Source organism: Pan troglodytes, chromosome 7, assembly GCF_028858775.2.
Source record: "Pan troglodytes isolate AG18354 chromosome 7, NHGRI_mPanTro3-v2.0_pri, whole genome shotgun sequence".
Classification (NCBI taxonomy): Eukaryota; Metazoa; Chordata; class Mammalia; order Primates; family Hominidae; genus Pan; species Pan troglodytes.
The window spans coordinates 108,750,037-108,775,825 of NC_072405.2; the positions used below are offsets into that span (position 1 = coordinate 108,750,037).

At 37.0% G+C, this 25,789-nt stretch overlaps 1 protein-coding gene across 14 annotated transcripts in view; it reads right to left on the reverse strand.

Annotated features, from left to right (window-relative positions):
- The window catches only part of STK3 (serine/threonine kinase 3), a 459,940-nt gene that overhangs the window by 136,934 nt on the left and 297,217 nt on the right, over positions 1-25,789 (reverse strand). Inside the window, exon 11 of one of the 14 annotated variants that reach the window (XM_063816454.1) lies at positions 21,536-21,730. The exons of the other annotated variants lie outside the window; for them this stretch is intronic. Coding sequence (XP_063672524.1) covers positions 21,725-21,730 — 6 coding nt within the window. The 3' untranslated portion in view covers positions 21,536-21,724. Of the gene's footprint in view, positions 1-21,535; positions 21,731-25,789 lie in introns of those variants that run through there. 14 annotated transcript variants of the gene reach the window in all.

A 25,789-nucleotide genomic window follows, 5' to 3' on the forward strand; every position in this document is an offset into this window, starting at 1 on the left:
GGTGTGAAATTGGAGAAAGGCCTAAAAATCAAATGCAAATATGCTGAAGATAGTAATAATTTTAAAAAGGAAATAGTTTAAAGAAAGGGAACAACATTCAGTGTGGTAAAGAAGTGATATTAAAAATAGTGTTTTGTATTTTTTTTGGCAGGAATGGAATGGATTTTATGGTTAGAGAAATCAAGGATACCTACAATGGCAGTTAAGATTTGAAATTGCTAGATATTTGGCAAGAGAACTGATAAAAAGAGAGGGGAGTAATTATCAGGTGTCACCCACACCCCGAAGGCTGCACCCACTCTTATCCTCTAATTCCTTTGACCCAGAGTAACACTTCTCCCTCTTCCTGTCCAGATGTGGTTTCTCTACTAGTGCTCTAGGTCCCATCCCCTCCTCTTTCCTTAGGAACTTCATTCCATTGACTATCTTCAGTCAATCCTCCAATTCCTGCCATTAGCTCTTTCAGCATATAAAAATCATCAAGTATGCCAGGCATGGTGGCTCACACCTGTAATCCCAGCACTTTGGGAGGCCAAGGCTGGAGGATTGCCTGAGCCCAGGAGTTTGAGACCGGCCTGGGTAACATAGTGAGACCCAACTCTACATTTTTTAAAAAAAATTTGCCAGGCATGGTAGCGTGCACCTGTAGTCCCAGCTACTTGGGAGGATGAGGCAGGAGAATCACTTGAGCCCAGGAGGTCGAAGCTGCAGTGAACTGTGTCTGTGCCACTGCATTTCCATCCTGGGCAACAGAGCAAGACCCTGTCTCAAAAAAAAAAAAAAAAATCATCAAACGTTTCATATCTAAAAGCAATATAAAATAAAATAAAAAGTTTCTTTAATCTTATGTTCTCCTTTAACTATTATATCTCTTCTTTTCACAAGCAACTTCTAGGAAGAAGTCTACTTCTTCCCTCCTTGATTCACTTCCCGCTCTGAAGCAGTCTGGCTTTAGGCGTCACCATCTCATGGAGGCTGCTTCACTTAAAAGCAACATTGATCTCCTTAACACCTTATCCAATCTTCGGGTTTTAGCTCTCGTATGATTCGATCTTGCTGAAGCTTTTTACACATTCATCTCCTCTTTCTTGAAATGTTCTCCTCCCTCAGTATCTAAGATGTCACATTCCTTTCTCTGTTGTTGCTCCACAGGGACCCATCTCAGTCTAATATTATTCTCCCTCTATACTGATGACTTGAACTATACCAATTAAAAAATGACTCACAATCCAGAAATCTCTAGCCCAGATCTCTGTGGAACTCCAATTCTGGTTATGTCTAAGAAGCACCTCTTTCTGAATGTCTGATGGTACTTATATATCCAAAATGAATTCATCATATTCCACCTTAAAAAGTCACTATTCCTTAAATTGAATGGATCCACCAACCCCTCTTCTCTCCTTCACCTAGTTATTCAGGTAATCTGGGACTTATCTGAGATCTTCCTTTTCTCTTACTTCCCAGATCTAATCACTAAGGACTAGAGATTCTCTCAAAACTGTCCCCTAATATCAATTTCATTGCTTTTGTTCATTTCTCATTTGGACTATGTCATATTGCAACAATCCCCTTAATGATTTCTCTACTTCCAATCTCAATTTTTTGCAATTCTGTTTCAAGAGGTCAGCTCGCTGTAATTTTTCAATGGCTTTCAGTTATCCATAAGCCCAACTCCCAACCTCCTTGTAAGGTATAAATGCTGCTGCCTACTCTCCAGCCTCATTTCTACCACTTTCCAACTCAATTTCATGCTCTAGCAACACTGAACATGCTTTCTTATGGCTAGTCCTTCTGTAAATACTGCAGCACCATTTTTTCCACTTGTCTATCTGGTACATTCTTACTCATTCTTAGGTATCTGTTTAAATGCTAATTTCTCTAACAGCATCCCTTTTCTCTCAGGTGAACTTTGGTGTTCCTTATATATTCCTAACTGTAGTTTTGAAGACTCTTCCATTAAACAATGATCTTATTGCATTATAATTGTTTGCATGGGCATCTTAACTTCTTAACTGGCTTAGATTAGGGAATTAAAATAGACATTGGCTGGGCACAGTGGCTCACACCTGTAATCCCAGCACTTTGGGAGGCTAAGGTGGGTGGATCACTTAAGACCAGGAGTTCAAGGCTGCAGTGAGCTATAATGGTGCCACTGCACACTAGTCTAGGTGACAGAGTGGGACCCTGTCTCAAAAAAAAAAAAAAAAAAAAAAAAAAAAAGAGAGAGAGAGAGATTATGAAAACATTTACCGGGAGACCTAACCCATTTTTTGCTTGAGGAAACCAATCTTAAACAGTGCCAAGAAAGGCAAGGCAAGCCAAAGACAGTGGATGAAGACAGTGGTGGTGATGCTGGAAAAGCCCAGGCAAACTGAAGCACAGCTATTGTGGAAGAGAGAACAGCAGGAAAAAACTGGAGAGACACCAGGAGCCCAACTGTGAAGGGATTGCTAAGAGAAGGTGCAGCTTTGTGCTTCCAGTCACTGATTCAAACTTTCTTCATGAATCCAACCACTAAATTAAACACCTGCTTTCTAAAAGCTGCACATTCTCATACTATAAAAGAAAATATATTTCAAATAAAATACTTTCCAGGCTTTCCAGAAGAAAAAATCCATCCCATGTCACCCACTGTGACTAAGCACGGAGGAAACAGATTAAATTAGGGATATTTTGCCTGCACATCTCCAGGCTGCATGAAATGAAAACAAATGAGAGTCAGGACTCTCAAAAGTTTCACAGTTCTAACCATCAACTCAATGTGCCAAGCAACATAGTAAATGTTCACGTTTCAAACAGGAGGAATACATTTTACCTTTTCTATCTGGGATAGAAGATTAGATTCTAATCTTTTTTGGTTTTCCACTCAGATGAGCACCTTAAGTGGGATCATATTTCTATATTACAGGTACTTTTTTTTTCTGAAAGTCTGTGAATACTTAATTCAAAGGCCATGGACAGCAACCTAGAGGAGTTCTGACCATGAAAAATGTTTTATAAATAGTTCCATGTGCACTGTTCATCTGGAGTCTCACTAGAGATGGATAATGACCTTGTATTTTGTACTCATTTACTCTGAATTAGCCAAACCTTCTGTTTTTAATTACATACTTAATTCACCTAGCATGGTCTAATTACATAAAACAAAACATCATTTAAACAAAAGGTGGCCTTGAACTTAATCTATCAAAACACCAGTTAGTTTTTAAAGTTTTTAGTTCTTAACAAACTGCCAAGACATGCAATAGCAATTTTCCAAATGTGATCATATGCTTTTATAGCAACAGATTTACTACATAATCAAACATCTGTATATACTTTTGTCTCACTATTAATGCAAATATGCTTAAGTTTTGATAGACTTAAAAATCTTAAAGCTGAAGTTCATACTACACAATAATTTTTAAATATCCATAGTCATTTTGGCCTTGAAATGACAAGTTATCATAACCATGGCTACTTATTTACAAAATGGTCCAGAACTTTGTAAAAACTCATGTTCAGAATTTTCCTTAATTCTTCACAGTGTAAATTAGTAGCCCTTCTCTGTGTTATCATAGCACCTTATATATTTTCAATCACAGTATTTATAATGCTGAATAGTTATTATTGGTTTAAAGATCTGACCCCCAACTAGATTGCAAACTTCATGAAAGCAGAGTTTATGCCTTTTATCTCTATTTTGCCAACATGAAGCACAGTGCCTAGCACAGAGCAGGTCCTCAATATATATTTGCTGAATTAATGTATTAAAATACAATGTTGTAAAACTATCTCAATTTGTGAATATGATCTTATATGTAGAAAATCATAAGGAATTCACCAAAAAATTATTAGAACTAATAAACAAGTTCCAAAAGGTTGCAGGATACAAGATCAATATATAAATATCAACTGTATTTCTATGCAGCAGCAATGAGCAAACAAAAATGAAATTAAGAAAACCAATTCCATTTACAATCAAAACCGTTAAAATATTTTGTAATAAATTTAACAAAAGAAGTATACAACCTATACTCTGAAAACCATAATCCCATGTTCCCGGCTTGGAAGACAATATTATTAAGATGGCAATATTCCTCAAATTGATCTACAGAATCTAGAGATCCAATGCAATCCCTATGGAATCCCAGCTGACTTCTCTGCAGAAATTGACAAGCTAAACCTAAAATTCATATGGAAATTAAAGGAATTCAAAATAGTAAAAGCATATAATGGAATCCTCTTCAGCCTTAAAAAAGGAACAAAATTGGTCACACTACAATATTGATGAACCTTGAGGATATTATGCTAAGTAGAATAAACCAGTCACAAAAGATAATACTGTATTACTCCATTCATATGAGGTATCTAAAATGGTTAAATTCATAGAAACAGAAAGTATAATGGTGGTTGCCAGGGGCTGATGGGAAAGGGGAGCTGTTATTTAGTGGGTTTAAAGTTTCAGATTTGTAAGATGAAAAAGTTCTGGAGATCTGTCTCATAATGTGAATATACTTACTATTTAACTGTACACTTAAAAATGATGAAAATGGCAAATTTTATGGTTTTTTTTTAACCAAAATAAAAAAAATTTTTAAAGCCAAAACAGTCTTGAAAAAGAACAAAGTTGGTGGACACACACTTTTCAACTTCAAAACTTACTACGGAGCTACAGCAATCAAGACAGTGTGGTAGTGGCATGAAGACAGACATATAGATCAGTGGAACACAATTGAGGGTCCAAAAATAAATCTTCATATTTACAGTCAATTGATTTTCTAGCAGGGTACCAAGATAATTCAATGAGGGAAAGAATAATCTTCAACAAATGGTGTTGGAACAACTGAATATCGACATGCAACAGAACAAAGTTACTACTATCTAACACCATATACAAATATTAACTCAAAATGGATCAAAGACCTATATGTAACAGCTAAAACTATAAGACTCTTGGACGAACATGTAAGTATAAAGCTTTGTGACCTTGAGCTACACAATAATTTTCTTAGCTATGATACCAAAAGCACTAGTAAAAAAAAAGAAAAAAGGAAACTGGACTTTATCAAAATTTAAAAATGTGCTTCAAAGGACACCATCAAGACAGTGAAAATACAGCCCACAGAATGGGAGAAAATAGTTGCAAATAAAATATCTGATAAGGAACTTGTATGTAGAGTATATACAGAGCTCTTACAACTCAATAATAAAAAGACTAATAACCAATTTAAAAATGAGCAAAGGGTCTGAATAGACATTTCTCCAAAGACAATGTGCAAATGGACAATAAGCACACAAAAAGATGCTCAACACCATCGGCTATTAGGTAAATGCAAATCAAAACCAGAACGAGATACCACTTCATACTCACTAGGATGACTATAATCAAGAAGATAGACAATAGCAAGTGTTGCGAGGATGTAGAGAAATTGGAACCCTCATACACTGCTGACAGGAATGTAAAATGCTGCAGTCACTTTGAAAAACAACCTGACAGTTCCTCAACATAGCATTTCCATATTATTCAGCAATTCTTCTCCTAGGTATACTCAAGAAAAAGGAAAACGATGTCCACACAAAAACTTGTACAAAATTGTTCACAACAGCATTATTCATAATAGTGAAAGGAATAAAGTGTTATCTGCACTTCATCCTTACACGGCCTCATAGGATTCCATATTATGTATGAACACACCACATTTTGTTTATCCGTTCATCAATTGATGGATATCTGGGTTGTTTCTACCTTTTTTTTAAAAAGCTATTATGAATAATGCTGCAAACTTTTCTGTCTTTAAATCCTGACATGAAGATCTGGACTGAGGCAGGGGTAGAGGGGCAGAGAAAATGCCTATCATCAAGTTTTTCCCTATGTCTATGGCCTAGATAGGATGGGTGTCGGATGGTGCTGAGGCAGGAAGAGGAGAGGAGAACTCTCAGTAAGTTGCTAAGGAGAAGAGATCCCAGAAGCTAGTTCCTGTGTTCCATTCTGCAGTAACATGTCCTCTCTACCATGAGTGATACAAAAGGAGAATGGGTGAACACTCCCACTGTGGTAGATCCTAAGCAAAGCATGACATGGCCCTGCCCTCCAAGAAATTTTGTCCATAAGATAAGTCACTATTTCATGTTACTGTAATAATTTTTGTCATTATCTGGAGCAAAAAGGAGGATCTTTTGCACCAAAAGAGTTTATGAACCTAAATTGCTCTTGTCAAGATCACCAATGACCTCCTTGTTGCTAAATATCCAATAGTAAATTATAAGTCCTCATCTTTCTTGGGCATTAATAAAATCTGAACCAGCTGATGACTATCTCTTTTTAGAACACTTTCTTCTCTTGGCTTCCAGAATATCACACTCTACTAGTTATTTTCCTACTTCGCTGATTTGTTCCTTATCTGTCCCCTTTGCTGATTCCTCGTCTTCTCCCCAATCTCTCAATGTTAAGAGTGCCCTGGGGATCAGTCCTTAAACCATGCAGTGAGCTGAATAATGGTCCCTTGAGATACCATGTCCTAATCCCTAGAATCTCTGAATGTTACCTCATATGGCAAAAACTTTGCAAATGTGATTAAATTAAGTCTCTTATGATCCTAAGAATGGGGAGATAATTCTGAATAACTTGGATGGGCCCTAAATGCAATCATAAATGTTCTTTTAAGAGGGCAGGATAGGAATTCAAACAGAAAAAGACAACCTTGGAAGCAGAGTCAGAGGGAAAAGATGCTACACTGCTGGCTTTGAAAATGGAGAAAAGGGCTATGAACCAAGGAATGCAAGGAATACAGATCTAGATACTAAAAAGGGCAAGAAACTCTAGATTCTCCCTTACAGTCTCCAGAGCAACTGTGGCCCTGCTGAAACCCTGATTTAGCCCCATAAGACTTAGTTTGGATTTCTGGTCCACATAACTATAAAATAATAAATTTCTGTTGTTTTAAGCCACCAAGTAAGTCTGTCATAATTTGTTATAGCAGCCATAGGAAACTAATACAGATTTTGGTGCCTGGAAGTGGGGTGGTACAAAAACAAAAACCTAAAACTATGAAAGTGGCTTTGGACTTGACAGCAGGCAGAGGCTAGAAGGAGTGGGAGGTGCATGATAGAAAATACTCAGATTGCCTAAAACAGATTTTTGGTAGAAATTTGAACATTAAAGGCACTGCTGGTAACAGCTCAGAAGAAAGTGAGGAACATGGTAGAGAAATCCTAATTCATCTTGGAGAACACACATATCATCATAAGCAGAATGTCGGTAGAAATATAAACACAGTAAAGATGGTACTGGTGAGGTCTCAGAAGGAGATGAGCAACATTTTATTAGAAACTGTAGGAAAGGAGATTTGTCATATAGTGGCAGAAAGCTTAGCTGATGTGTGTCCTACAATTATATACAATGATGAACTTAGATTTAGATGATTTGGATGAGATCTTGGACTTTTGAGCTGATGATATTTAGGTGAGATTTTGGGTTGAAACTGAAATGGGTTGAGGCTTCTGGAGATACTGGGATGGGGTGAATATTTTGCATGTGAGATAGATGTAAATCCTTGGAGACAAGAGGGCAGACTGTGGTAAGCTCCTCAAGATATTCATGCCCTGATGCCTGGAACCTGAAAATGTTACCTCATATGGCAAAGACTTTGCAAATGTGATTAACTTAAGCATCTTGAGATATGGAGATTATCTTGGATTATCTCAGTGGGCCCTCAATACAGTCACAAGTGTCCTTAGAAGAGGGGAGGCAGAGAGGTTTTACACAAAAGAAAAAGGTCATGTGACCAAAAAAAGAAAACAAAAAGAAACAGATAAGAGAGAAAAGATGCTATATCAGTGGCTTTGAAAATGGAAAAAGAAGGCTGGTGTGGTGGCTTATACCTGTAATCCCAGCACTTTAGGAGGCCGAGGCAGGCGGATCATCCGAGGTCAGGGGTTTGAGACCAGCCTGGCCAACTTGGTGAAACCCCATCTCTACTATTTTTTTATACTTTAAGTTCTAGGGTACATGTGCACAACGTGCAGGTTTGTTACATAGGTATACATGTGCCATGTTGGTTTGTTGCTCCCATTAACTTGTCATTTACATTAGGTATTTCTCCTAATGCTATCTCTCCCCCTGCCCCCCACCCCATGACAGGCCCCCATGTGTGATGTTCCCCACCCTGTGTCCAAGTGTTCTCACTGTTCAATTCCAACCTATGGTGGTTTTTGTTGCCACTGCTTTTGGTGCTTTAGTCATAACCTATGAGTGAGAACATGTGGTGTTTGATTTTCTGTCCTTGTGACAGTTTGCTCAGAATGATGGTTTCCAGCTTCATCCATGTCCCTACAAAGGACATGAACTCATCCCTTTTTTATGGCTGCATAGTATTCCATGGTGTATATGTGCCACATCTTCGTAATCCAGTCTATCAGTGATGGACGTTTGGGTTGGTTCCAAGTTTTTGCTATTGTGAATAGTGCCACAATAAACATACGTGTACATGTGTCTTTACAGTAGCATGATTTATAATCCTTTGGGTATATACCCAGTAATGGGATCTCTGGGTCAAATGGTATTTCTAGTTCTAGATCCTTGAGGAATCGCCACACTGTCTTCCACAATGGTTGAACTAGTTTACACTCCCACCAAGAGTGTAAAAGCGTTCCTATTTCTCTACATCCTCTCCAGCATCTGTTGTTTCCTGACTTTTTAATGATCGCCATTCTAACCGGCGTGAGATGGTATCTCATTGTGGTTTTGATTTGCGTTTCTCTAATGACCAGCAATGATGAGTATTTTTTCATGTGTCTGTTGGCTGCATAAATGTCTTCTTTTGCGAAGTGTCTGTTCATATCCTTTGCCCATTTTTTGATGGTTTTTTTTTTCTTGTCAATTTGTTTAAGTTCTTTGCAGATTCTGGGTATCAGATGGGTAGATTGTAAAAATTTTCTCCCATTCTGTAGATTGCCTGTTCACTCTGATAGTATTTTCTTTTGCCGTGCAGAAGCTCTTTAATTTAATTAGATCCCATTTGTCTATTTTGGTTTTTGTTGCCATTGCTTTTGGTGTTTTAGTCATAAAGTTCTTGCCCATGCCTATGTCCTGAATGGTATTGCCTAGGTTTTCTTCTAGGGTTTTTATGGTTTTAGGTCTAACATTTAAGTCTTTAATCCATCTTGAATTAACTTTTGTATAAGGTGTAAGGAAGGTCCAGTTTCAGCTTTCTACATATGGCTAGCCAGTTTTCCTAGCACCATTTATTAAATAGGGAATCCTTTCCCCATTTCTTGTTTTCGTCAGGTTTGTCAAAGATCAGATGGTTGTAGATGTGTATTGTTATTTCTGAGGCCTCTGTTCTGTTCCATTGGTCTATTTCTCTGTTTTGGTACCGGTACCATGCTGTTTCAGTTACTGTAGCCTTGTAGTATAGTTTGAAGTCAGGTAGCGTGATGCCTCCAGCTTTGTTCTTTTGGCTTAGGATTGTATTGCCTATGCAGGCTCTTTTTTGGTTCCATATGAACCTTAAGGTAGTTTTTTCCAATTCTGTGAAGAAAGTCATTGGTAGCTTGATAGCGATGGCATTGAATCTATAAATTACTTTGAGCAGTATGGCCATTTTCACAATATTGATGCCTCCTATCCATGAGCATGGAATGTTCTTCCATTTGTTTGTGTCCTCTTTTATTTCGTTGAGCAGTGGTTTGTAATTCTCCTTGAAGAGGTCCTTCATATCCCTTGTAAGTTGGATTCCTAGGTATTTTATTCTCTTAGTAGCAATTGTGAATGGGAGTTCACTCATGATTTGGCTCTCTGTTTGTCTGTTATTGGTGTATAGGAATGCTTGTGATTTTTGCACATTGATTTTGTATCCTGAGACTTTGCTGAAGTTGCTTATCAGCTTAAGGAGATTTGGGGCTGAGACAATGGGGTTTTCTAAATATACAATCATGTCATCTGCAAACAGGGACAATTTGACTTCCTCTTTTCCTACTTGAATACCCTTTATTTCTTTCTCTTGCCTGATTGCCCTGACCAGAACTTCCAACACTATGTTGAATAGGAGTGGTGAGAGAGGGCATCCCTGTCTTGTGCCAGTTTTCAAAGGGAATGCTTCCAGTTTTTGCCCATTCAGTATGATATTGGCTGTAGGTTTGTCATAAATAGCTCTTATTATTTTGAGATACGTCCCATCAATACCTAGTTTGTTGAGAGTTTTTAGCATGAAGCGCTGTTGAACTTTGTCAAAGGCCTTTTCTGCATCTATTGAGATAATCATGTGGTTTTTGTCATTGATTCTGTTTATATACTGGATTACGTTTATTGATTTGCGTATGTTGAACCAGCCTTGCATCCCAGGGATGAAGCCGACTTGATCATGGTGGATAAGCTTTTTGATGTGCTGCTGGATTCAGTTTCCCAGTATTTTATTGAGAATTTCCGCATTGATGTTCATAAGGAATATTGGTCTAAAATTCTTTTTTTGTTGTGTCTCTGCCAGGCTTTGGTATCAGGATGATGCTGGCCTCATAAAATGAGTTAGGGAGGATTCCCTCTTTTTCTATTGATTACAATAGTTTCAGAAGGAATGGTACCAGCTCTTCTTTGTACCTCTGGTAGAATTAGGCTGTGAATCTGTCTGGTCCTGGACGTTTTTTGGTTGGTAGGCTATTAATTATTGCCTCAATTTCAGAGCGTGTTATTGGTCTATTCAGAGATTCAACTTCTTCCTGGTTTTTTGGTCTTGGGAGCATATATGTGTCCAGGAATTTATCCATTTCTTCTAGATTTTCTAGTTTGTTTGCATAGAGGTGTTTATAGTATTCTCTGATGGTAGTTTGTACTTCTGTGGGATCGGTGGTGATATCTCCTTTATCATTTTTTTATTGAGTCTATTTGTTTCTTCTTTTTCTTCTTTACTAGTCTTGCTAGCAGTCTATTTTATTGATCTTTTCAGAAAAACCAGCTTGGGGATTCACTGATTTTTTGAAGGGTTTTTTGTGTCTCTATCTCCTTCAGTTCTGCTCTGATCTTAGTTATTTCTTGCCTTCTGCTAGCTTTTGAATGTGTTTGCTCTTGCTTCTCTAGTTCTTTTAATTGTGATGTTAGGGTGTTGATTTTAGATCTTTCCTGCTTTCTCTTGTGGGCATTTAGTGCTATAAATTTCCCTCTACAAACTGCTTTAAATGTGCCCCAGAGAATCTGGTACGTTGTGTCTTTGTTCTCATTGGTTTCAAAGAACATCTTTATTTCTGCCTTCATTTCGTTATGTACCCAGTACTCATTCAGGAGCAGGTTGTTCCATTTCTGTGTAGTTGTGCAGTTTTCAGTGAGTTTCTTAATCCTGAGTTCTAGTCTGATTGCACTGTGGTCTGAGAGACAGTTTGTTGTGATTTCTGTTCTTTTACATTTGCTGAGGAATGGTTTACTTCCAACTATGTGGTCAGTTTTGGAATAAGTGTGATGTGGTGCTGAGAAGAATGTATATTCTGTTGATTTGGGATGGAGAGTTCTGTAGATGTCTATTAGGTCCGCTTGGTGCAGAGCTGAGTTCAAGTCCTGGATATCCTGTCTTGCTGATCTAATATTGACAGTGGGGTGTTAAAGTCTCCCATTATTACTGTGTGGGAGTCTAAGTCTCTTTGTAGGTCTCTAAGGACTTGCTTTATGAATCTAGGTGCTCCTGCATTGGGTGGTACATACATATTTAGGATAGTTAGCTCTTCTTGTTGAATTGCTCCCTTTACCATTATGTAATGGCCTTCTTTGTCTCTTTTGATCTTTGTTGGTTTAAAGTCTGTTTTATCAGAGACTAGGATTGCAACCCCTGCTTTTTTTTTGCTTTCCATTTGCTTGGTAGATCTTCCTCCATCCTTTTATTTCGAGCCTATGTGTGTCTCTGCATGTGAGATGGGTCTCCTGAATACAGCACATTGATGGGTCTTGACGCTTTATCCAATTTGCTAGTCTGTGTCTTTTAATTGGGGCATTTAGCCCATTTACATTTAAGGTTACTATTGTTACGTGTGAATTTGATCCTGTCATTATGATGTTAGCTGGTCATTTTGTCCGTTAGTTGATGCAGTTTCTTCCTAGCATTGACAGTCTTTACAATTTGGCATGTTTTTGCAGTGGCTGGTACCAGTTGTTCCTTTCCATGTTTAGTGCTTTCTTTAGGAGCTCTTGTAAGGCAGGCCTGGTGGTGACAAAATCTCTCAGCATTTGCTTGTTTGTAATGGATTTTATTTCTCCTTCACTTATGAAGCTTAGTTTGGCTAGATAGGAAATTCTGGGTTGAAAATTCATTTCTTTAAGAATGTTGAATACTGGCCCCCACTGTCTACTGGCTTGTAGAGTTTCTGCCCAGAGTTCCACTGTTAGTCTGATGGGCTTCCCTTTGTGGGTAACTCGATCTTTCTCTCTGGCTGCCCTGAATATTTTTTCCTTCATTTCAACCTTGGTGAATCTGACAATTACGTGTCTTGGGGTTGCTCTTCTTGAGGAATATCTTTGTGGTGTTCTCTATATTTCCTGAATTTGAATGTTGGTCCACCTTGCTAGGTTGGGGAAATTCTCCTGGATAATATCCTGAAAAGTGTTTTCCAATTTGGTTCCATTCGCCCCATCACTTTCAGGCACACCAATCAAATGTAGATTTGGTCTTTTCACATAGTCCCACGTTTCTTGGAGGTTTTGTTCATTTATTTTTACTCTTTTTTCTCTAACCCTGTCCTCTCACTTTATTTCATTAATTTGATCTTCAATCACTGATACCCTTTCTTCCACTTGATCGAATAGGCTATTGAAGCTTGTGCATGTGTCACGTAGTTCTCCTGCCATGGTTTTCAGTTCCATCAGGTCATTTAAGGTCTTCTCTACACTGTTTATTCTAGTTAGCCATTAGTCTAATCTTTTTTCAACGTTTTTAGTTTCCTTGCAATGGGTTTGAACATCCTCCTTTAGCTCAGAGAAGTTTGTTATTACCAACCTTCTGAAGCCTACTTCTGTCAGCTCATCAAAGTCATTCTCTGTCCAGTTTTGTTCCATTGCTGGTGAGGAGCTGCCATCCTTTTGGGGAGAAGAGGTGCTCTGGTTTTTAGGATTTTCAGCTTTCTGCTCTGGTTTCTCCTCATCTTTGTGGTTTTTATCTACCTTGTGTCTTTGATGCTGGTGACCTACCGATGGGGTTTTGGTGTAGATGAACTTTTTGTTGATGTTGATGCTATTCCTTTCTGTTTGTTAGTTTTCCTTCTAAGAGTCAGGTCCCTCAGCTGCAGGTCTGTTGGAGTTTGCTGGAGGACCACTCCAGACTCTGTTTGCCTGGGTATCACCAGTGGAGGCTGCAGAACAGCAAATATTGCTGCCTGATCCTTCCTCTAGAAGCTTCATCCCAGAGGAGCATCTGGCTGTATGAGGTGTCAGTTGGCCCCTACTGGGAGGTGTCTCCCAGTTAGGCTACACAGGGGTCAGGGACCCACTTGAGGAGGCAGTCTGTCTGTTCTCAGAGCTCGAACACCGTGCTGGGAGAACCACTACTCTCTTCAGAGCTGTCAGACAAGGACGTTTAAGTCTGCAGAAGTTTCTGCTGCCTTTTGTTCAGCTATGCCCTGCCCCCAGAGGTGGGGTCTACAGAGGCAGCAGGCCTTGCATAGCTGCAGTGGGCTCCACCCAGATTGAGCTTCCCCGGCTGCTTTGTTTACCTACTCAAGCCTCAGCAATGGCGGATGCCCCTCCCCCTGCCAGGTTGCTGCCTTGCAGGTTGATCTCAGACTGCTGCACTAGCAGTGAGCAAGGCTCCGTGGGCATGAGACCCGCCAAGCCAGGCATGGGATATAATCTCCTGGTGTGCCTTCTGCTAAGACCACTGGAAAATCACAGTATTTAGGTGGAGGCATCCCATTTTTCCAGGTACAGTCTGTCATGGCTTCCCTTGGCTAGGAAAGGGAAATCCCCTGATCCCTTGCACTTCCTGGGTGAGGTGATGCCCTGCCCTGCTTCGGCTTGCCCTCCGTGGGCTGCACCCACTGCCCAACCAGTCCCAGTGAGATGAACCAGGTACCTCAATTGGAAATGCAGAAATCACCGTCTTCTGCGTCAATCACACTGGGAGCTGCAGACCGGAGCTGTTCCTATTTGGCCATCTTGGAATGGAATCCATGTCTCTACTAATAATAAAATTAGCCAGGTGAAGTGGCAGACGCCCATAATCCCAGCTACTTGGGAGGCTGAGGCAAGAGAATTGCTTGAACCCAGGAGGCAGAGGTTGCAGTGAGCTGAGATTGCACCACACTGCACTCCAGCCTAGGCGACAGAGCAAGACTCCATCTCTAGAAAAAAAAAAAAGAAAGAAAATGGAGAAAGAACCAAAGACTCAACGAATGCAGCTCCAGATACTGAAAAGTAAAAGAGATTCTCTGCTAGAGTATTTGGAGGGATTGTAGCCCTGCTGATAGCATGATTTAGCCTCATAACACTTAGTTCAAATTTCCCCAGAGGAGGTGTGGCCCTCCTGCAACTCAGGTTTAGCCCCGTTAAGATTTAGTTTGGATTCCTGGCTCCAGAACTGTAAAACAATACATTTCTACTGTTTTAAGCCACTCAATTTGTGGTAATTTGTTACAGCAGCCATGGGAAATGAATACAGACCCCTTCCCTTCTCTACATATACTCATTTCTTTGTTACAGCAGCCATGGGAAATGAATACAGACCCCTTTTCTTCTCCACATATACTCATTTCTTTGGAGAGTCCTTTGAAGATCCCATTCAGTCTCATGGTTTTAAATACCATCTATATACTGATTACCACAAATTCTAGCCTAGAACTCTCCCTTGAACTCCCAATTTGGACACACAACCATATATTTGGTATGCCCACTTGGATGCAGAAGAAATTCCCAGCCAACAAGTTCCACCCACAGTCTTCCCCAGTTCAGTTATAGGCAACACCATCCTGGCTGTTCAAACAAAAAACCTTGGAATTATCCCGGATCTTTCATTCTCATATTCAATCAGTTATACAATTTTGTTGCCTATATATTAAAAAGTTATCAGGAACCTGACCAGTTCTTACTGTCTCTGGTGCTCTTTGCCCGGATGACTGCTTCTACCCTTGCCCCACTCAATCAATTCTGAAATGTGGTCAGAGTAAACTTTTTAAAGTCAGTCAGTTAGAGATCAAGTTATTTCTCTATGGCTACATATTTCTTTTAGAACAAATGCCCAAATCTTTACAATACCTTCAGAAGCCTACCATCTGGTGCACCCTACCACTTCCCTATCCTGCTCTCCAACTTCATCTTCTTATGTTCTGGCCCTCACTCATTCAGCTGCCCAAAATCAATGTATCACTTTAGTGTTCCCCCAACACACCAAAGGAAGCTTCCACTTCAGAGTCTTTGCTGGTCCCTCTACTTGGAATGTTCTTCCTTCAGATATCCGGATGGCTCACTCCCTGCTTGGTCCTTTACCTCCTTCAAGTCTTTATTCAATTGTCACTTTCTCAATGAAGCCTTCTCCAACCATTCTACTCAACATTGCAAGCCCTTTACCCCAACACCGGCCTTCATTACCTTACGTGGTTCTTTTTTCTCTCCAAAGTACTTATCGTCTTTTAGCAAACTGTATAATTTACTAATTTATTATGGTTATTGACTGTTTTCTCCATTACAGTATATGCTTTGTGAAGGTAGAGATTTTTGTCTGGTTTATTTGTTGCTATATCATGAATATCTAGAACAGTGCCAGGCATGTATTACATATAACTGATTTCTAGTATATAGGAAGTAGACTGCACTACTCTAGTATTTAAGGTCCTGATGAATCCATTACAAATATTTTATTTCAGACTTCAAGTTTTTATCTATACTGCTTCAGGAAACACTTTATGTTAACTATTATCATAGGTGGCAAATTATTAAGTTACAGCAATATTACAGTCACCCTGCTGTAATAATCACCTATCTACTAGAAAGGTAGAAGGAATAGTTGTGGCTCATATTGTATGATTCTACTTACATAAAATGTCAAGACAGGCAAATCCACAGAGACAAGAAGTAGACCAGTGGCTGCCTAGGACTAGAAAAAGAAAAGGGTGTTGGGAGGAAATGGGAAGTGACTACTAGTGGGTACAGGGTTTCTTTTTGGGATAATGATGAAAATATTCTGAAATGGATTATAGTGCCAGCTACAAAACTGTATATGTACTAAACAACCATTGGATTACATACTTTAAATGGGTGAGTTATATGGTGTGTGAATTATATCTCAATAAAGTTTTTATTAAAAATTTTTATGTGGCTGTGGCTGGTTATGTTTTAGATTGCTTAAAAAATAAAAAAATTTTGGGGAAAATTATGGGAAAACAAATTTAAAATAAAGTTCTTAACAATTTAGGACTAACAATTACTATCACAATTTGACAGAAATTAATTAAAGTAAGCAAAATTATTAGGATTCTAAAAAGCTTTCAAATAAATATTTTAACTGCATAGCCTTGTTCTATTTAATGACACAAAAGATTTAGGAAAGGTCAAGGTAAGAACTAATGATGTATTCTTACATACCTTATAAACTGAGTAAACAAAAACTCAGGGAAACTCATCTAAAAAAATAAAAAGGTTTTCAAAACTCAACCCACATTTGCCCAATCAGGTACTAACTAGTCTTTCCCCAACCATCTTTTTTTTTCATCTGAAAAGTTTAATGATCTACCCTGCTAGAGATTCAGCATATGATGAAAGGGAGCTTGCAGAAGGCAAAATAATTATACGAACAAAATATCTTTCCTTTTCTTAACTTGGACAAAATATATTTAGACAGAATTAAATGGCAGTTTCTTGGGTGGTTCTTTAAAGTTTTCCTAGGCACTCTTAAGACTGGTATAACAACATAAATTTTATTATATCTTTAAGCATCTCAGAAATTACACCTATAATTTATGCTCATAATTATAAATAGATGTGTCTATGTAAAATGTACAGTGTACTCATTTAAAAATCTAGATTCATAGCATTAAAATACTTAGGCTGTTTTACATAAACTACAAACAAAAATACAAGTTTTACTTAGATGACTATTGTGCAGATTATTAAGAGATTGGTAAGTTTAATGAAAACATCCTAATGGAATTATTTTATTAAGGAGAATTACTTTGACATTTAAATTTTTACTTGAAAGAATCCTAACTAGTAATCAAATAGCTTTTTAAGAACAGTGTAAAAAATAAACTATACCATAAACTTAAGCCTAGAGTTCATCACAGATTAAAACTTTTCAACTTTAAACTAATCATAAATTAAAGTATACACTGAGGAATAAGACATATACAGAAAGAGAAGTACTATGGCCAACAGCTTTTTAACAAGATTGTAAATAAACCTTATTTTACCAATATTAAAGGATTCACCTACCATATTCTACTAAAAATTCTATTTTTCTACTCATAAGTTACCTCAATAACAAAGATGTATGTGAAAATCTAATACTTTTCTAAAACTTACTAACATTTTATTTAAAATATAATATCTAATGCTTATTGACATTTATTCAAATCACTTCTTTTTAAATAAAAACAAGTTCTCTATTTTGAAATTTTGTAGGACTCAATATCAGGTATTTTGTTAAATGGTAACTTAGAATAAATTCAAAAGAAAGGTTTAAAAAAGAAAAGCTCTAAGCTTTTAAATGATCCTATCAATATTGGTGTCCGGGTTACACACAACTATAAATCAAAGCAGAAACTGGCAAAATAAAAGACTGATGTTGACATACATTATTCTAATACGTAATGGATTTCTATAAAGAAGAATTACTAGAGACAATAGATGCCCCTTTTGTTATGCTGCTATTAAGTATTATTTAACAGTCATATTTAGTTTAATGCCTAATCCAGAGGCATGCCACAAATATGCAAGTCCTGTTTTTGTCTATGTCTGAAGACAGTTATGTGTGTTCTTTTTCTCCTTCCAATTTCCTAATCAGTTTTGCAAATAGTTACAAAATTTTTACCAGGCCAAACAGCCCCCTGCTCCCTACCCTCACCCATATATTTGCCTTCATTTTCAGCCCCTGTAACATCAGAGGGTTTTTTTTTTTTAAACTGTAAATAAATCCTAATTATGATTTATTCACAGCTGCTCTCAATGATATTATGAACTAGTATCCTTTTGCACTATTAATAATTTCTATAAAATATTTAAATACAGTTTTTTTACAACTAGAATTCTCATTTGAACAAACAAGAAAATGTCAGACTGAAGGTAAATACATCAATTTAAAAATTTCTCTTATAAATAAGTATGTTTTAAGTTTAATAAAGTAGCTAGTGCAGCTGGGAATAGGAAAAATGCTGTTTGCTTCAATTTTGCAAGCATTTGATTTGATTGGATGGCAAAATCAGCTTGACTGCGTTAGACCTTAAAGCCTAACGGTGACATAAAATAGGTAAAATAGGATACCCTGTGAGTAAGGTGGGTGAAGCAATTGATAATACAGAGATATTTTGCAAGTGGCTCCCTTGACTGCATTACTTTCTAAAGGGAGGTGAAAGGCACATAGAAGGCACTGAAAATACTTTTGTTGAACAAAGGAACATTAAAAACTAAAAAGGAGTTTTGTTAGCGTGTTATTCTAGAAAAAAATATAAAATTAGAACATTAAATATTAATTTATACTTAAACCAAGTAATCCTAAATCGGTCTCAAAAATATGAATAATAACATATTCTAACCTCAATGTGTATACCTTATTAATATTTTCTCATGTTCTGGAAAATTAATTAAAACAAAAGTGGTTCTTATTAAATAAATGAATAAAATCTATTGAGACAAATGCTTATTCATATTTTTTGAATCTGAATCACTTCAAATGGAGTATCTAATAATTCAGTATTTACATATCCCGTAACTTTAAAAATATAACAATGTAAGATACTGGATCTTAAACATAGGAGTAGCTACTACATGTTTTGTACACCTATAATTTGCATCTATTAAGGATTAAAAATATTAAATTTCTTTTTATTATAAAATTCAAAAAAAGACTATATTTTAAATACAGTCATACCTAAGTATTTTAGAACATTTTCGCTTAAAGGAGAGCTAATTGATGCTACCCTAAATACAAGAAGCTAAATATATTAAGTACATCAATATGAAATGGAGTATGAACTGGTATGTTTCCTGAATGCCTTCTCTTACATTGTTACTAATTCATTTTATAATTTACCATGAATTAAAATAATAGTTTCCTAAAAATGACTCATGGAAATATATGGGCGTATAAATACCATCCACTTTCTCCTGGAAATGTATTATCAATCTGAACACAGAACACAGAACCTGAAGAGAGAAGCTCAAGTGTTTTAAAAATATTTCGCCTCTCCTCAGGAGCTGGTTTTATTTTTCGATGCTTGTTTTAAATATTAATATAAAACAGGTTTTCCTTAAATTACAAAATAAAGGTAACTTTAAAGAAATATTCATTTAAGTTAGAGGTTATGTATTAAATTGTTGCCAGTGATACTGTTTTAATGTTTTAGTTACGAAACAGAAACTGAAGTGAAAAAAATCCCACTTGCATAATTTTTTTTAAAATTTTTAAATTATTATTACACTTTAAGTTTTAGGGTACATGTGCACCATGTGCAGGTTTGTTACATATGTATACATGTGTCATGTTGGTGTGCTGCACCCATTAACTCGTCATTTAACATTAGGTATATCTCCTAATGCTATCCCTCCCTCCTCCCCCCACCACACAACAGGCTCCGGATTGTGATGTTCCCCCTCCCGTGTCCATGTGTTCTCATTGTTCAATTCCCACCTATGAGTGAGAACATTGCATAATGTTTTAAAACAACCTTTAGCTTGTAATCTAGATGTAATTTGTTTTTAACTTTCAGAACAATAAAACAATAAATAGAGACTATAGTAATTGATTGGTCTGAATTGTTCTAAGTTCCTTAGCATGAATTCTGTTTCACAGTTAAGCCTTAGACTCAACTTGTTTAAGGCAAATAGACAAAGTATAAAATATTACTTTGGAGATATAAGATAAGTATAATTTTTGAAGAAGTCTCAGTTTAGAATTTTAGATGACACAAAGAACTAAATACATAAACAATATGTGCCACATGTGAGCAGTATCCACTCAATAAAATATTCGTATGAAGCTAAAAATTTCTTACCAAAAAGTTAGTAAAAATAGACATTATTGTCTTAAATTCCTTCCTTGAAAAAACCTAAAACTAAATCTTTAAGTAAATGATCTACAAGCATTCTTAGTCTGGTCCATGTGATTACATGGTCCTATGTACCCAGGGCCACTGGAAATTCTGTAAGCTTAGATAGCATGAATTCTGAATGTTAGACATTGCTGTTCAATAAAAAATAACTTGTATTAAAATTTCGTATTTTCACTTTCATGGTTTTATTTCCAAGTCTGGTTATTTTCACTACAACCTGATTTTCCAGATCAGTGGTGTCTGGTCAATTTATCTATGGGTAAAATAATTAAGTGTTCATATGTCTATACCCAAATGCTCCTCCAGAGCAGCAATTTGCTTAAGTTGGCAGTGCCTACCGCTTGGCATGCAACAAGGCTGTCACAAAAAAATGTTTACTGAATAAATGATGAATGAAGGAAAAAATAAACTAAAATATTTCTGTAGAGAAAGAAACATGAAATGCTCTAAAATGTCAGTCATGTCAGTAATGTTTATTTTTACAGAAGAATGCTGACTGAAAGTGTTTAACTGTCCCCTGAATTGTGAGACTAAGGCTCACAACAAAGACAAAAATAATGTACAAGCACCACCTATCTTGAAGACAGCCACCAACCAAATGGGGCCAAATCGCCGACCTTGAGTTTACTCAGAGGTTGAATGAGCCCCACCACTCCCAAATCATCACCCAGCCTACATAAGAGGGCAAGGGTACATCAGGAGCACTGGGGTGCAGTTTTTGTCATAGGAGCTTCCTCACTCAAGACAAGTTGCACAGCACCAAGATATTACATCAAAGACACGTTGTGGTTTCCTGCAAGAAGAGGAGACCGGCATCTCACTTTCCAGCTGGACTGAATACTGAATAAAGAACCTGCAAACTTGCCCTGGTGCTGCCAGTGGAGTAGAATTTAGCCTGCTGAAGTGTTCATAGATGACCTGGCATATATCCCTAGAAGTTGGGGAAAATACATTGGCCTAGAAACTTGTCTACTTCTTATCTAGAGATTTCTGAAGATGGGAGGTTTGGGTAGAGCAGCCTGCAGCAGCAGACCTAATAGGGCCACAGAAATAGTATACCTGGGTGGGGGCAGGGGAGAAGTGGAGAGTACCTCTCACATTTCCCCTATCTACCCACTAATTCTCTGAGACCCTAGAAAAAGAACACCACTGACTCCCATGGCTCATGTGAGAGAACCAGGACTGGGGAAGAAGCAAGGGCTGCTGGTCAAACACATCAATGCCCCATCTAGAGAGGGGGAGGAGTTTGAACTTATGGAACAGAAAGGAGATATAGCTACCCATCTCTGAGGAAGAGCTCAGTGATAAAGGAAGCCAAGATAAAGCTATCATGCCAAGAAAACCACATATTCCAACCACATGAACATCACATTGTCAGAGACATTTTGCAGCAGTTAGAACCAGATTATGCCAGAGTGAGACCCACTATCTTCAGATAACCACGTTCGTTCAGATGATGACCTCTGCCTCTCTTGTCCTTCCTCCATGCTGCCTCCTTCCCCTCTCTCTCCAAGAATTAGACCTAGGAGGGGAGAAAGCATGCCAACAGTCTTAGGCCACTTAGGTGGTCTTCTCTAAGAGGTAGGGTGGGGAAGGATCAAGTGAGACTTAAATCAAATTTGAGATTAAAATCTTAAACTACCCAGACTTTTACTAACTGAAAGTGACCAAAAAGTTGTAGCATTTGACCAAAGGCATAGTTAAGAGACAGAAAAAGGAGATTAGAAAGAGCATGCTTCAAAGCATGTTTTTTAAAAAAAGTAATTTCAGATATATTGCCAATGAGTTGTAACTGTTTAAAAGTTATTTACACCCTGTGGTAGGATGAATGCTCAAAAAACTGCTAACAAAAAACTTGATAGCTAAAACTATTCTTTAAGTTCAAGCACAGACTGATACCTGCCCCACACTCCCCCTACCCCCCCACACAAAAAAAAACAGTGAAATCCTACTCATGGTAAATTCTCAGGTGACAGCTGTAATCTGCCTACATTTAAGCTTGGTTCAATATATCCATGGGTAGATAGAGCCAGCCTCTGCTCACTATTCCTGCCCCACTCACCTTACATTTGGGATACCCTAGAAATCCATTTCTGGTAATCATCTCTCTTCAAGGGTCTCTCTGGTTGATCTCATATACTTTTTTCCATGCCAAATATTCCCAAATTCATGGTTCCATTCTGTACTTTCAACTGTCTAATAGACTTATATGTCCTCCAGACACTGAAAACTCTATACATCCACAACATATCTTGTTAGCTTATCCTCCACACACACCCAGTCTCTAAAATCTGTTCTTCCCTTTTTCTATTCTTTATCTCAAACAATAGCAAAACCATCAATCTAATTATCTAAATCAGAAACCTTCTTCTTCACCCTAATCCTCTATATAAAACTGATGATCAGATCCAGATGATTCTAAATGATCTAATCTAGATGATTTCTTGAATGTAGACTCTCTTCTTTAATTCCACTATCTTTGCCTTAATCCACTTTTAACAATTTCAACAGTCTTTAATCCAGTTATCCTAGGTCTCCAGGGTCTCCAGTTCCTCTCTATGCTTCACTTTGACACCAAAAAACAAGTTTGATAAGAGTTTTCCCCTCTTAAAAATTTTTTATTAGCTATCCATTACTCATAGGATTATGGCTAAACCTAGAAGCCTCAGCTTGGCAGTTAAAGCCTTTACCACCTAGGTTACTACTGCATCATATCCAATACTAGTCTGTTCAGCAGACATGGTTGCCTTTAGGACCTGTTCTCTGACCCAGCTGAAATGTGCAAAAAAGCATTCTGTGTTGCTGGCTAAGCCAACTCAGTCTGCACCCCGCACCTCGGCCTGCTCCATGTCTGTATTCCTACTTTATTCGAATGGGCTTCAGTTTTGCTACTACCCAGAGTTTGGATTCAGTGCTATGATTTATGCATCTCCTCTTTCTCTTGACTGATGGCTTTACTTCTGGCTCAGGCTAACCTCTTCACTAAAGGCTTAGTGATAGTATCATTGTTAAATAGTACAAAGTAAACTCTTAAGTCAGATTTCCTGGGTTCAAATTTTTGCTCTACCACCTACAAGCTATGAGATTTTGACCACTGAACTTAATCTCTCCATGCATTAGTTTCTTCAGTTTTTTTTTATTCTTGCAGCTTTTATGAAAGTTTTCTTTTTTAAAATTTTATTATTATTATGCTTTAAGTTTTAGGGTACGTGTGCACAATGTGCAGGTTTGTTACATATGTATACATGTGCCATGTTTAAAGGATAATAGTACCTTCTGTAAAGGATCTCCGGCATTGTCAGGAAAGTGCTTTAAAAAGTACTCACTACATACTAAGATCTCAATATGTGTCAGCTGCTGTTTTTCCCAATACTTATTAGTTTATTAGCCAAAACAAAAGGACAGGACACCCTCTGAGCCATAAAATTATATATGTAGATAAACTTTGCACACCATTTTCAATATAAAGACTGGCTACTTAGAAAAACAATTTCAGATGCTGAAGTTTCCAACTTAAAACAGCCTCCTATCATGAGTCATAGCAAAATGTGGCATAGTTCCCCAAATTAATAGAAGCCTAATAGTTTAAATATGGCGTCAAGAGGAAAAAAAGTATAAATGACCATAGACAAGGAGGAAATTCTTACAGGTGAGAGTAACTGATATACAATATGGAAAGACACCACAGGTTGACTAATTCTGGAAAATTCTTTTAAAAATGACAACAAAAAAGATGAATTTCCACATATCGAAAGAGCTGCTACTAAATGATGACTACTAGACACCCAAGGGTTACAGATACTTAATAATCTTCTTCAGTTATTTGAAGAATATTTTTTCTAGAAGAATATACCTCTAATTTTATAATAAAAGATGGAAGATAGAATTTATTTGCAGACTTGAGCTATAATTCACTGTTCCACAAAGCAAGGGGAAATTATCTGCACTTTATTTCAATTGTGCCTTATATAGATATGCTAAGGGGAAAGTATTTTAATGTTCATAATCAAAACAAAAATGATTAAATGGTCAAAACCAAAAGCAAGGCAATTTCAGGAATTCTGTACTATCACTGAAGTTCTAATGAATTAGTATATTTCTTTTCATCAAAGAATATAGGCATTAAAATGACAATTTTAGATCTTTCATTAGCAAAGATAATCCAGAACTCACTAGTCGTTCCACTGGACTAGTTAGTACAAGAATATGGCCGATAATTAACTTTTTATATATTTATATATTTGTAGCCTTGGCTATTAGGTAGTTTCATTTGCATTCTCAAATTAAGATAGAGAGTTAAAAACTAAACTGAAGATCTGTGAGAACGAAACTTGATACTCTAACCCAGGTTACTGAGCCTTTTATGAGATGCCTTAGTAATTAATAATACTATACTGCATATCAAATTTCAACATGCACCATTACTGAATTCATGAAGAAAAAAAGGTCTGTTGAGAACCATGAAAATGTGTCTTCAAAATAAATCAGTAAGGTATCTTTTTTCCAAAATACTTTCATCTGCTATGAGAAACAACATTAGTTTGAATGCCCCTATCACTCACTTATCTCCTTAAGGTCTGTCTATCGTTCTGGAAAGGTGTTTCAACAACTGATGAACACAGTTACAAAACAAGACTACTTTGGTTTTGAATCAAGACAACTAGATTCTGGATTTTTAAAAAAAGTATATTATTTACTGAAAAGTCTTCCAACATGAAGAAACCAACCTAATGAGGGCTTTCTATTTTTATGAATGAGAGGTACTACGGAAAAAGCTACCAACCTAATGGCAGGAAGGAGGAAAAGGTGTCAGCATTAATTCAAGTAGGCCAACAAATATGATAGGCCCCCAAACAATGATGTGCATACTTCTGACTGTGGAAGATAGACATGAGAAGTATGATGGAAGTTAGTTATAGAAAGATTTCTGATAGTGAACTACTATGCATACTCAGAAAACCTGAATTAAGTATAAAATTACAAAAATAATTTTAGATTTAAAGAAATTTCATGACAGTTCAAGTACAAAACTATTCCATCATCAAAACACAACCTGATATATGCATTACTAGTTTCCTCAATCAATTTTTAAAACTTTTTTGAAATCGAATGCTTTATTTATTTCAAAAGGTAAACACTGTTGGGCTATCAGTCTTAAATTAGAAGATCATAAATTACATTGTCCACTCTTTGATCCTAAATTCCACTATTGGTTAACATCTCTTTTGATGTAATCACCCCAATAGTCCCCAGTGCTTACTGACTAAACATCCAAAATTGGGTTATGAATAGAAAGCCCACATAGTCAAAATAACTTCCTTAGACATCAACATTAGCCACAACATATGCTTGGAGTACAATATCTTGTTTTAAAATGTAGAGTAGTCAATTTTTCAATGTAATCTTCTAAATAAATGACATTTTAAAAAGAGCAAACTACTATGAGGAGAGTTTGTGCTTCTTGGAGCTCTTTTTGTAAGTAATTTTTCTTTTGCCATGTGCTTTAAACATCTTAATAAATTATAACATGTTGACAAGAAACCACATACTGCACCTGTGCTTTCTATCTTAATTAATCCAA